Source organism: Perca flavescens, chromosome 23 (genome assembly GCF_004354835.1).
Source record: "Perca flavescens isolate YP-PL-M2 chromosome 23, PFLA_1.0, whole genome shotgun sequence".
Taxonomy (NCBI): Eukaryota; Metazoa; Chordata; class Actinopteri; order Perciformes; family Percidae; genus Perca; species Perca flavescens.
Genome location: NC_041353.1, coordinates 20887580 through 20901481, shown reverse-complemented (window position 1 = coordinate 20901481; position 13902 = coordinate 20887580). Strand labels below are relative to the sequence as shown.

General features: G+C 40.4%; 1 protein-coding gene across 1 annotated transcript; it reads right to left on the bottom strand.

Annotated features, from left to right (window-relative positions):
* Nucleotides 1-7297: 7297 nt before the first annotated feature.
* Nucleotides 7298-12818, bottom strand: LOC114550525 (NXPE family member 3). The gene is made up of 6 exons (XM_028571335.1): nt 12777-12818; nt 12162-12608; nt 11194-11489; nt 9044-9146; nt 8322-8499; nt 7298-8245 (listed from the first exon to the last, which is right to left on the bottom strand). Exons 1-6 carry the CDS (start codon nt 12816-12818, stop codon nt 7692-7694), a joined length of 1620 nt encoding a protein of 539 aa, XP_028427136.1. The 3' UTR covers nt 7298-7691.
* Nucleotides 12819-13902: the final 1084 nt, after the last annotated feature.

The window sequence follows — 13902 nt, the reverse complement described above, 5'->3', positions numbered from 1 at the left end:
GTGCAATAGGGAGTGGGAATTACTTTAGAGACGTATCTCTTCTGAGGAGTCCAATATGTCCTATGACATATGTTGAAGTGGATCTGCTGGTGATTTGGGTTTTTGGAACAGTGGGAAATGTTGTCCCAAACTGTCTCCCAATTAATTACGTTCCCCTCCGAGCTCCCCCACTAACCCAGAACATTTAGGGAACATTGGGGTTTCTGGTTCCCTAAAGGTTAGTTTGAATCAAACCAAACGTTCCCTCAGGGTTATAACGTTCCCTAAACGTTAAAGGGAACCAACCAACTGAAACGTTCTCCTGTGGTTGCACTGGGCCTCCACACAATGTTCCCGTTTAGTTGTTTCTAGTTGTTCTGAGTGAAAAAATGTGAAAATGTTTATTTATACCAGCTCCATTTAAGTTTTTGAAGTAGCATATAAAAGGTTTGTCACTTGATTTAGATTCACTCAAAAATGATTGGTCTTATAAAATCTAAGTAAGATAAACAACATAGAAAGAGAATATATTTATTTTTAGGCTGATAACAATTTTGTTAAAAACAATACTTTTGTGCGTGATTTCGTTTTTTTTAACTGTATTCAGGTCAGCGTACAGTACAGGCCAAAAGTTTGGACACACCTTCTCAGTCAATGTGTTTCTTTATTTTCATGACTATTTACATTGTAGATTCTCACTGAAGGCATCAAAACTATGAATGAACACATACGGAATTATGTATTTAACAAAAAAAGTGTGAAATAACTGAAAACGTCTTATATTTTAGATTCCTCAAAGTAGCCACCCTTTGCTTTTGATGATAACTCTGCAAACCCTTGGTGTTCTCTCAATGAGCTTCATGAGGTAGTCACCTGAAATGGTTTTCACTTCACAGGTGTGCTTTGTCAGGGTTAATTAGTGGAATTTTCCCCCTTATTAATAAAAAAGCAAAGGGTGGCTATTTTGAAGAATCTAAAATATAAGACATGTTTTCAGTTATTTCACACTTTTTTGTTAAGTACTTAATTCCATATGTGTTCATTCATAGTTTTGATGCCTTCAGTGAGAATCTACAATGTAAATAGTCATGAAAGTAAAAGGAAACGCATTTGAATGAGAAGGTGTGTCCAAACTTTTGGCCTGTACTGTATGTTACTGCCTCCACCACCTGCATGTAAGGTTTTTTTTTTTTTTTTTTTTTTAGCGATTGTCTAATGTAACAGCATAGGTTCATCTTTTGCAATGGCATGTGCAAGAAACTGCACCATAAATGAAGTGACCAATATTCATATCATATATTTTTAGATGAGTCACACAGGAAACCAGAGTTTTTTTTGTTGTTGCAGAACAGCACAACTCATCACACAGAGGGAGGCGACTCATCACACAGAAAAGTAAGAAGACTCACTTAAGTTGTTCACATATGCAGGTATATAATGTATAACAACTAAAACTATTAATTATTCCATAGCCACGAGGACATCCATTACCCGCATGGCACAGCGGATGGACACATTTGAGTTGGATGAGCTGCTCATGCTCTTAAGGAGCTACCAGTCACCTCCCTCTGCTCCTGTCGATGACGTGTTGCTGTCGCCCTGCTTGACAGTCACTGAGCTGCAGGAGTTAGACAGGAGTCTCGGTCAACAGGAGAGGAGGAAGAAAATGGTAATTAAGTGGCCCTACCCTGCCCTAAGATAACACTATATAATTGCATAAATTCAAATATCAAAATGAGATTGTACAAGCTCTCCACTTTGTTCTACATGTGTAATTTGTATGTCTATATGTTTTACAGCAACTTTTCCTGACAACTTTTGGAGGTTTGACCGGAGGTACTGCTATCCGTCGCATGCTACGGCGAGTGGCAACCAATGACGTTGTAAAACCGTATAGCCTGCAGGGCAGAAAGACAAAGAAGGACCTGACAATCTGCAAACAGGCAGGTGTTATTTTATTGTTCACATCAGTATTATGCTTAGCTTGGCTGATAAGGTTTTAATTTGACTTGTAACTTTGCTTCTACTTGCTACTCCCAGAAAAACTTCCCCACGCTGACTGTAGCAAACGTGGAGGACCCCACAGTGCTGCCCCCCCTCACAATATCCAACAGCCCAGTGTCAAAGGTGGACTCATTCAAGTTTCTGGGCTGCATCATTTCCCAGGACCTGAAGTGGGAGTCCAACATCCTTAAAAAGGCTCAGCAGAGGATGTACTTCCTACAACAACTGCGGAAGCATGGCCTACCACGAGAGCTATTGGCCATCTTCTACACTGCTGCCATCCTCCTGCCTCCTCCCCTCTGGCAGGCGCTACAGATCCCTGCACACAAAAACAACCAGACACGAGAACACTTTGGCCATTCACCTACACATTACATACTTTATCATTCCAATATGTAGGGCTGGTCCGAATACCATTTTTTGAGCTTCGAAGCTTCGGTAGTAATGAGCATCGAATATTCAAAGCTTCGGAACATATTATTATCTCTAATAAAGGCAGGAATCTCTATGTGTCTGTCTGTTTGTTTGCATTTTGATTATTTTGAGAACCTTTCATCCAAACGACTTCACAAGGGAGTGCAGTGTCGTATTTGGTGCAATATAGATAGACAGGCCAGACGCGTTCAGAATTAATAAACTTTTAACCTCTCCAGGATCACCGTCCCGTCAACGGGACACTTTGTGACTGGGGGCATCGCTGTAACCTCGATAAAACTTCCACTCATGAGCGTTTTTAGAACTTTAAAGCATTAAATCTTTAAAATATAAAGCCATGTACACAACTGTTACAAAGTAACAGAAAATAAAACAATTCAGCCGTAATCTGCGCAGCCGAGAGTGCATGCATACCTGTTTTCGTTGTCCTTTCAGCAACAAAGTGGTACAAAGTGGACCAAAACTTAAAGAGTCCAAGGAAATGTAATATCCAAGCTCTATATTCCAAAACAATCTCTTCGCCTCACAATGTTGAAGTTTCTGACCGAATCACGACGGAAAAACGCGAAACAGTTTTTTTTTTTTTTTTTTTTTTTTAAAGAGCTTTATTAAGTTTTTACAAATTACAATTTATACATTTAAACATACAGTAGGCTACCTGACATAAATATAAACCATAGAAGAATTAAACAAATATAACTAATAAAATAAAATGTGCAAAACCTAGCTTAAGTGTAAAGTGCCTAGAGCCTCTCATAAAGTGCATAGAGATATTTATAAAGTGCATGGAGTCTTTTTTATAAAGTGCATATAGAGTCTTTTTATAAAGTGCTGTAGTTTACAGGTTAAAAGTGTCCCAAGGATGGAGCTGTTTTTTGTCCATGGTTCTTCTTCTCCTGAGCTCAGCGAGCACTTGTTTGCACACATCGTCACTATTTATGATTATTTGTTGAATAACCATACAGCATCTTGTTTTCCAAAGCTTGATGCATACAATACATATGATTATTTGTAAAAGTTCCTTTTGTTTCTCTGATAGAGTCTCGTCAACAATACAGTACATGACAGATTTATATGAAAGTACAAAACACCATACACTTTTAATTTGTCCCAGACTTCTTTTGCCCTGTAGCAATCCATCAATAGATGCTGTTGGGTCTCGTCTTCACAGTTAATCATGGGACACTTTTTTGTTTTTACATAACAACTCCATGATACAACAGCTCCAACAGCGAGTCTATTCACCGACATCAGCCATCTCATATCGCGAATGCTCTCAGATAGGTTCTTATTTTTAAAAAATTTCAGGAACTGAGTTCCTTCGTTGTGCGTTAAATATTTATAATTTATATACCCACCGTATTTATAGTCATTCAATTGTTTAAAAATCATTTTACTTTGGAGGCCATTCCAATCAATTTTAAGACTGTCATATTCATACATAACATCCCCGTAGATAAGGTTGTACTCTGGACCTTGTCTGGCTCTCCCTCTCCTTTTCATCCACTTGGAGCGATCACCGGTCCAGAGAGCATTCCTGGAGATGGCTGCTGACACGTTTTTAACAAAAGCTATATATAATTTTAAACTCATATCTACTGCCCCTAACCCCCCATATTCTTTACTTTTATACAAACAGTTTTCCATTTCCGCACTTGTTATCTTCGCTAGCTTCTCCAGCTTGCTAAATGCTCGAAGTGGGCGTCATCCAAGGGGGTAAGCTTCGCTTCAGAACTTGAGCCATCTATGGCGCCATTTTGTTGCTAACTGGCCATCACCTCCTGTTAGCATTCCGCTGACCGCCATTTTTTTTTTACGTCACTTGACTGCGAATAACTTTACATCAGAAATGTTTGAAGACTCTATTTGTCCGTTGTTTAGTTCCAAAGAAACACGACAATGTATAAAAGGCTTCATTACCTTGTACCTCACGTTATGGCTCCGTAGCAGACGTTTTTGTAAAAATAGGCTAATGATTGGGTCATAACCAAGTGACTTACTGTCGCATAGTAGAGGAATTACTGTATAGTACAGGAGAAGCTCGCAGGCAGTTTCGACTTACATGAGATGTTTAGGTTTAATTACTAATGTTAACTAGCATGTTAGTTAGCAATAATTAGCCTGTGCCCATGTTATCTCCTTACATACACCTACACGCTTCGTATCTGTAAGATTGGGAATGATTGAGATTTCTCTCGGCACAGCTACCAGAAGACTTCCAACTTTCAGACACGTTGCTCACGTCACATTCTCTCAGTTGGAGGCTGCGCAGTAAAGCTGGCCATCACCGGAAAAGTGCTTCTAATAGCCTTCACTGGTCTCCGTCCAGAGCAACGGGGTCTATTGGTCCATTATATACTGTCTATGGTGTCATCGTGTACCGACAGGATCTTCTTCTTCTTCTTCTTTGTAGTTTATTGGCGGTTGGCAAACCAACTTAAATGTGCATTACCGCCACCAACTGGACTGGAGTGTGAACGAGAGATAAATGCAGAAAATAAATAAACCAAAATAAAAAATAAAAAAATAAAAAATATTAGAATGTCTAATTTGAAAATCGAATACCAACCCACCGAACGAATATTCAAATATTCGGGTCCAGCCCTACCAATATGCATCTTGCACACTACATTTGCACTATTACTTTGCACTCTACATCCCACTCCATGTGTACTTGTATTGATATTATGTCTTATTTGTATAGTTGTATTTTTTGTATTGTGTTTATGTGCCTATATGTTGTCTCTATTGTACAGTATGTGTCTATATGGCCAATAAAACTGATTCTGATTCTTATATATATTTTTTATTTTTTGGTACCATGGTTGCTAAAGTTTTTTAAATGTTAGGGGGAATGTAAAAAAGAATGTTAGGGGAACATTCCTTAAAGGTTACAACCTAAAGGTTACAACATTAGGGGAACGTTTGCTAAAGGTTGCAACGGTAGGGGAACGTTCTCTAAAGGTTGCACATTAGGGGACCAAAAATTGTTAGCTGGGTAGCTCCCAAGACGGCGGCCGCCTGTATACGAGAATGCGACTGTCTTTATAATCTATCTTTCTTCAATCTTTTTCTCAATTCTTCGGTTACTTTTCAAGCTACAAACACATTCGATTAGCATGAAAACATGTCCCAGAGAACGATTGAGTGGTACACATCTGTTATTATCCCCTAGGTTAGTTTTGCGCCGGAATTGTCTTTTATTTTACGTTCAAATATATGCATTATGAACAAAGAACTGTCATTATTTCCAAGCAATGCTGTGCTGAGTTAGCTAGCTAACATTAGCGTGTTCTTGCCTTAGAGCAAACGTAGCTAACTAGGTGTTTTTGTTAATCTTGTCGACATTTAGTTGTGAATGGGGCCTCCCACACTGCTTGATCCATGCCGGCATTTCTCCCCTTGGGTTTTAGGTTTCGGGAAGGGAACAGATTCCACCACCCCGTCCAAACTTTTAGGATACTGGGTATCGGATTTGTACAATGCATACGCACAACGCTTTGGCATGTTTCCCTCACTCGAAAGCTTGACAGACCTCCTGCACCTAGTTTCGGATGCTAAGCCACGATTGGCCTGTGGCGGTTTTAGGGCGTGGCTTAGCGAAGGGTCAGTTGGCAGTACCAAAATATTTGAACACACACACACACACACACACACACACACACACACACACACACACACACACACACACACACACACACACACACACACACACACACACAGTGTCTTAATCATAGACAAATAATGTATTAAACAGGTCTTAACTCACAAGTTGGGGTCAGTCGGAGAGACAGTTCAAGGTGCAAAACATGAAACCAGGTGACATTAGCATTAGGAACCTCTCCGGTCAGAAATGGTGTCTTCGGTTCAGCGACTCGCCGACCTTAGCTTTAGCTTAGCACCGACACACTCGCACAAACTTTTGCCATATTCAAATGCAAATAAACAAGAAATGTGCAGAATTGTCCACCGCTACAGCTTCGTCAGTTCACTTCAAGCTTCACCAAGCTATCTATCCTAGTGTTCGATTTTTCTCCCGCTCCATGTGTTCTTATCTCTCTCCCCTTGATTCTGTCACTGCTTTTCGTCGTACCTGCGCCCGTAGAAAGTATATAAGAAGCTTGCGCCATGCGTTTGTAATCCGCACTCGTTCTCTTCCGTACCTACAACCAGTCACCACAGGGGACACTGACTGATACCGAAAGTAAACAATCAAAATAAGACCTCTCAAAATAAAGGTGCACTCTGTGTATTTGTTATTTAGGTTACACCACTTTTTACCTTAAATATTATTATATTTAGAACTAATTATTTTAAATTCGTATTCAACTATTTACATCCTGTTTTATTTAACAAAATTATCTTAATCTCTCAGTAAACCATTTTTTTATTTCTTTATTAAACTAAATTACTTATTTTCACACAACTTTTATAGGCACTAACATTGTTTTTACTAATTTTTTACACCAGCAGCTACACCTATCTCACTATGTGTAACGGATGCGACTTGAAATGTAGTAAAGTAGCCTACGATACTTGTGATAAGAAGTAGCCTACTTAAGCAAAAGTAAAATGACAGATTTAAAAACATACTCAAAAAGTACAAGTACACAAAAAACGACTTTTAGAGAGTAAATGTAATAAGTTACTTTCACCATACTAACAGTATATAAAAATAAAAGAACAACTTGGAAGGATATAACATTTGCACACTTCACACCAACCCACAATCAAAAGCATAACTCAGTTAACATTTCATATAGTATTCATAATTGTATTACAGCAGCAACTTTTTTAAATTACATGTTATTTAATAGTAGTTTTAAATTTTATACAAAAAATTGACATGTAAATACTTTTTTTACATAATTAAAATAGTCTTTGTTCCTGATCTTTGGAGCCATTACACCATTAACATCCCATGAGGGACATTTTTATAAATATGTGGCTGTTTAAGTTAAGGCTTCTTAAAAAGTGAATCCACTTGCAGTTTTATCCTCCATTGACTGATTATAGAATGGAAAAAAACTCCCACTATGCTGGATAACAACAGTATCTCGTGTATAAACCATCCCGGAGTCATTCAGGAAGTCACTGTGCCCAGCAAAGAAATAGTATACAGTGTTTTCTGCATTTCCTGAAATGCTGCTTGACAATCCCAACACATGGGGCAAGTAATGAGGTTGTACAGTTTGTGTTAATTGTGATCATTCAGCAGTGGTTATTTGTAATACCCAACCCTAATATGGCTTGGAACTGCAACAAACACGCATCTAGCCACTGTTTTTAGGGCATATGTAGGACAAGAGAAGGTCCATCATAGTCTTAATAATGGGAGGTTGTGGGTGGAGGTTGTGCGGCAGGTGATGGGCAAGAACCATCTCCCAGGCATCGATCAGATGAACGTTGAGTCCTTTGAACATTGCTCTGAGCACCTTATCACGCTGCAGCGAGTACCAGTCACTGTTGGTTATTGTCTCATAAAGTGTCAAGGCTTTGGGGTTGGCGGTCCGGATGATGACCACCGTGCCTGGAGCCCTGTCCAGCAGCCGCACCACCGCCCTGCGGATGCTCTGCAGCCGCCGGATGTAGACCTCCATGGGAAAAGTGCTGAAATGAGACCAGATGCCGAAAACTACAACAGTATTGTTGCCTCCGGTTAAGCCATCAATTTCATTGGCAATGTAGCGAAGCTCGCTGGTTGGGACGTTGGAAAAACGGATAGGAGGACCGTGGCAGCGGTACGTCACCAAGATGTTGTTTGCATAGTCCAAGGCCATGAAAGGTCCAACTTGCTTCAGGCTGTGCAGGTTAAACTCTTTAAGATCTAAAAGTATTACAGAGGGAACAGATTCAGCTTCAGTGTCAACAAAATCAGCCAGAAATCCCTGTGAATCAGTTACCTGGCAGTGCTGCGTTGAGGTATTCAAACCACTGCCTGATGGTGGAGTCTCCATACATGTGGACCTCCTTGCCTTTCAGACACTGACTGATGGTGGAGTTGTTAAATTGGCGAATTGTGGTGCCACCTAGTGCTCGCCACACACCCTGGTAGTAATAGCCAGACTTCACACTGCTGCTCTTCAGCTGTGATTGGCCTGAGAGGAAGTTAAAGGGTAAGGGTAGGTTTTTTATCAGACAAATCCAATGAAAAGACCAAACCGAAGGTAGAAAGTGATTGTATGAGCATTTACTGACTATCCTTATTCCTGAGTGCCTTTATTTCAGATCGACAAAGAGATTTCGACAGCTTTTGAAAGGCGTTGAGCCACTTTATGCGAATGAGGAGCCGGCGACTCGACACCCAGCTTTTCCAAAGTCCCGCGACGCTACCAGAATGCATTGCACAGCTGCCATAGAAATGAATGGGAAGCTTTGAAATGACCCTGACAATGGAGACACACCATTTCCTCAGATTCATTAGTCATTTTTAAATGCTTTTCATGCTGAATGACTTTGTTTCCAAGAACGTATGAGCACATATCTCATAGGCTAATGATAAGATTTAAAGTGGAGCTTTTGTATGATTATTTGTGGAGAATTACTTTTAGAGATCTGTCGGAAAGAAAATAACTGGATTAGTCAAAAAGAATCCTCTACGTTTTACTTTCATTGTCTATAGCACATTCTTTAGTAATGGCAGTAGTAAAATTGTACCTTTCTTTGTTGGCAACACTGTGACATTGGCTGGTCCTGAAGCTTGTAGGTAGACTTTCAAGTTGACACGACTGAAGAAGAGCACACAATAATAATACATCTCTTATACACACACTACAACATCAACAACATACAGACAAGAAAGGAAGACAAACATTTGAAATCATGTCATGAAGGTAAAAAAAAAAGCACTAAAATGTGAAAAAACTGCCTTAAAGTTAATCTATCATTACAAAAAACTCTCTAGAAAAATACATTTTGTGAGTTAAAGCTGCACTTATTAATATTTTTCATTTAAGCAATGGGTTCAAAGACTATGTGTAATGTGTCACTCGCAGTGAGGAATCCACAGATAATGATCACCTGACTTTGCAGTTCCTCTCAGCTTTACAGAGTGCTGTAGCATCTTTCAGCTCATCGTTTTAGTTTTACGGCCGGCAACTTGACTGTTTTGGTCGAGTCTCCCCGCTAGAAGCAGCAGGTAGTTGTTTTTATCAAATAAGCTCTGATTTAACAATTGTGCACTATCTACCACCAAACAGCAGACAGACAAAGTAAGCAACTAGCAGGTGAACACAGCGGAGCATTTAGAAGCTAAAGAGTCAGATATGCCCCCAACCAAAAGTCCTACCAGACTTTTGTACATTTCATTTGTACAGAGAGTCTGGCCACTCTCCATTGACAAGTGTTAACTTCCTTGAAGGTGGGTACTCTGTTGAAGTTTAAAATGATTGGATCTGCCCAGAGCCACTCTGGTAGCCTGGCTCCGCCCTCCTACGTACTGTCAGGACCAGGCTAACAAGAGGGGAGATGACAACGACTATTGGCTTAGCATTGCTAGCGTTCGCCTTAGCCAACTCCTTCACCACTAACGGAGCGAGCTGGAAAATCAAACTTTTCCCCAACCCCGTGGGGAGGAGGGCCATAACATCATGGCCACCAACAAAACAAAACAAGCAAAGATTATCTTGCTCAGGCTTTAACTTCTGTATATTTGGCAGCGTTTCCACAACGGATGGCTTCGCTCGCATCTTTCTCCACCACCATTACGGAACTACAACTCAAGCTAGCGCCCGACCTCAACTTCATCGTTCTTACCCACTCCCGCTGTTCGCTGAATGGACCTCCAAAGATTTGGCCAGAGAAAACCCAAGAATATACCGCAAACCCAGACGATGTACTGAAGGAAAATGAAAATTGAGCGGAAGTACGTAGGACGGCGGAGCCAGGCTAATGGAACGTGTCCACTGTGGTGTTTTTTTTCATGGCAGGGATCGCCCCGCTTTCCAACATTGCAAGGTTAATAGGCTTTTTCACTAGCAATTATCATTCTCTTTGATGACCACTGACAAGCAAAGAAAACAGGCTCCACCCTCCTACAACCCCGATGGCTGCACCTGATTGGACAAACGCTTCACGTGGGGCTTGCTGCACCCAGATTTCAAAAACAGACCGACATGGCAGCTCATTTGGAAACATTTTCTTATTTTACAAACATAGTTCACCAAAATGTGTTTCTGAAAACATCTTATTGGAGAAATAAGCTATGCAGTTGCTGAAAGGTCAGCTTAAAAGATTTTCGTGAGTTTTTGAGAGGCGGCGAGTCAAGCTGGACGTCCCTGCCTGCATGAAACTTTATGCAAATGAGGAGCAGGCAAATCGATGCCACGCTTCTCTAAAGTCGCCACAATGCTACCAGAATGCATTGCGTGGCTGCTCACAATGAATGGGCAGCGTGGAAATGACGCTTGGCAGTGTACACGTACCATAAAAGGGTGAATGAATATTGTACTTGGTAGCCATTAACACAACTCCAAAGGAATACTTTGCTGCTCCACATCTACTGGATGTAAATAACCACTGTTTGCTAACGCTTTTGCCAACTTAATATTTCTCAAAAGACAAATCTCAAATAAGATGTATACGTTGACAATAAACCATAATAAATGAATAACTGAAAAATGAAAATACTATCCAATGTTCTTAATGAAAGTCAACTAGTATGATTCAGACTGATTAGTTTGATTTGTCCTTGAAAACTTAAAAGCTCTTTAGATTTAATCTTAACTGCTGGTAATCACAAACTTCAAAGTCAGTCCTGTCTCTCTGCTCCCTCACCTTTGAAAGAGCTTCTCCTCGTTGGCCCTGAGGTTTTGTTTGTAGTTTCCCATTGCGTGGTTGATCCTGGCATCACAGCTCAGGTTCTTTGGCTTGTAGCAGAACCAAGGCTCGCCTGTACGGAGGTCAGTGTAGTTGCACAGCGGCTGCTTTGTTGGACGTAGGCAGACGTTACAGATTGTAGTTTCAGAGAGTGAGGCTGAGCGGAAGAGGCTCTTAAAGGAAATCCTGTCAGGCTGTTCACTGGTCAGCCTGTTCAGCACTGTGACAGCTTCACTAGAGTGAACCAGCGTCACCTGATTGAATAGAGAACCAGAGTTTTACAAAAAATCTACTGTTGGTGGCTGGAAATTCTTTTGTCTGAAATGAAAAGTCCCACTGTTTCCAAAAGGTCTAAGAATTTTAAGTGGAAAACTGCCATAGTTATTACAAACTGCACATGTGCCGTGCTAGAAGTGAAAGTTAATAGGCGAGTGGGAAACAACAACAAACTTCCAGCTAGACGCTGAAAATGGCAAGTTTTGAAGAAACTTCGCTACAAGGCAGGCATGCTTGGTTATTTCAGTGAATGATTGTAAAGTTTTACACAGAATATGTTTACAACATGCACTCTCTAACTGGGACGTTTTGGGACCGATTGGTGGGATTGCTATGAACGAAGTACACACGGAAATACACTGGTGAGCCAATTACATTTAACCATGTATCTAGCTCACATTTTTGTGTTCAACAGTTAACCCTCCCCAGCTCCGCCCTTTTGTCCAAATATGGTCACTTCTGGCTCCAAAATCCCAAACGGCAACGGCCAAAAACTCCTGACTTTAAAACGGCAGTTCATAAACCAATGGGTGATGCCACCGATGCTACTTCCATTATTTTTACAGTCCATAGTTAAAGATAAAATAAAGAATAAATATGAAATACGTCTACAATATAACCACATTTAAAATAAAAGCTTTTAGCATTACCTCAACCTCCGCATCTCCTTCCCAGGGTAAAGGGAATACAGCAGAGTAGCTGCCATTCAGATGATCCACCACTTGCCCAACCACACCTGCACCAAGCTTCTGGTTGTGCAGTCGGGCGAGTAAGAAGTCCCCTCCAGACTTCTTGGGACAGCCGTCGAAATCAGAGATTTTGATCCTAACCTCCAGCTGATCCCCTACGTGCCACTGTCCTCCTCCTCTCCTTGGGAGAATGGTGAAGGAGCTGTGAGCTGGATCACTGGTCTTCTCCAGGCAAAGAGGAGCTGGCAATAGTGGAGTTTTAGGCCAAGCAATGGAGTCCAGTAGGAGGCGTTCCTCCAGGGCGTCATTAGGAGACAGTGGCTGGAAGGTGCAGAAGTCGTGATGCACGTCAGGGTTAGTGGAAACTCTCGGGACGATGATGGTGGCGGAGTTCACTTTATGCTGAATCTGGCAGGTGGTCGAGAGAGAGATGGTGACAAAGATGCATCCATCAAATGCACTGAAAGCAAATTAACTAAATGAAGCAAAAGGGCCAAGAAGGATGATTTTTTTTGTCCAAAAGCACTAAATGATTTTTATTTTATAAGAACTGTTGATCTGTTATGGAATTTCTACCTTTCCCAAACTTTCCCTGTGGCACGTCCCCTCTGTTAACATTGACGGACAAAATGCTAGGGAAAAAACACAAATCTTCAAATTCAAAGGCTTGTTGGTGTGCATTCTAGGGGTGTGAAACTTCACTAGTGTCACGATTCAATTACGATTATCCTGTCAACGATTCAGATGCATCATTGTTTTCATCAACAATTTCATTATATATATATATATATATATATATATATATATATATATATATATATATATATATATATATTGTATCTGCTTTTAAAATAGACACTTCCTGAATATAGCAAAGTCTGAACACATCATACAAAAGGCAGAAAAGGTAAAAACAGAGAGAAGCAGCAACCGGAAAATCAACAAGTAACATAGGCAATAATCGATTATGGTCAGTCACTGCATCGATGCAGAATCGTCTAGGCCAGCACCGCGATGCATCGATGCAATGATTAATTTCAACACCCCTAGTGCATCCTGGGATTCATGTTATGATACGTTACTTGGCCCAGAAGCACTATAGAAGCTGGTTCACACCTGATGGTTTGACATTACAGAGGAAGATTTTCATGGCTGAAAGATGCATAAAATTTTGACACTATACAAATTAGATTAAACCACACAGAGGCACAAAACATCAGTGACTCTCATGGTAAATGGACTGCATTTATATAGTGCTCATCTACCTTACTGGACAAAGTGTTTTACAATTTACCTCTAATTCGCCCAGTTACACACACATTAACATGGAGCTGCCACGCAAGGCCTGTCCATCTGGAGCATAGTCATCCCTTTAGCGCCCAACTGTTTTGGGGCATCTCTTGGTTATACATATGTGATTTGTTGAGATTTACTGTATGTCGTCAGTAAAAACGAACATTAAAGGTCCAATATGTAATATTTGTACTGTAATAAATCCAAAAATGACACCAATGCCTCATGAGATATTAAGGAAACATGTTAAACTGAAATACTATCTTTTCTGACAACAATGCTAATTTCAGTATTTTTTCTTTTTGAAATTTACATTCCGTGACGGAATTTATGTTTATGTTTTGATCTGTGTGTTGTTATCAACGGCCCAGTTTGACAGGCAGGCCGGGTAGCCAGATATACCTGTAAA

Bases quoted from the DNA above. Each gene is read 5' to 3' on its own strand.
- LOC114550525 (XM_028571335.1), bottom strand. From the start codon at position 12,818: ATGTTAACAGAGGGGACGTGCCACAGGGAAAGTTTGGGAAAG. The intron at 11,490-12,161 runs GTAATGCTAAAA...CTATTCAATCAG, and splicing joins AAGGAGATGCGGAGGTTGAG to GTGACGCTGGTTCACTCTAG. The intron at 8,246-8,321 runs GTAACTGATTCA...TAATACTTTTAG, and splicing joins CCTCAACGCAGCACTGCCAG to ATCTTAAAGAGTTTAACCTG.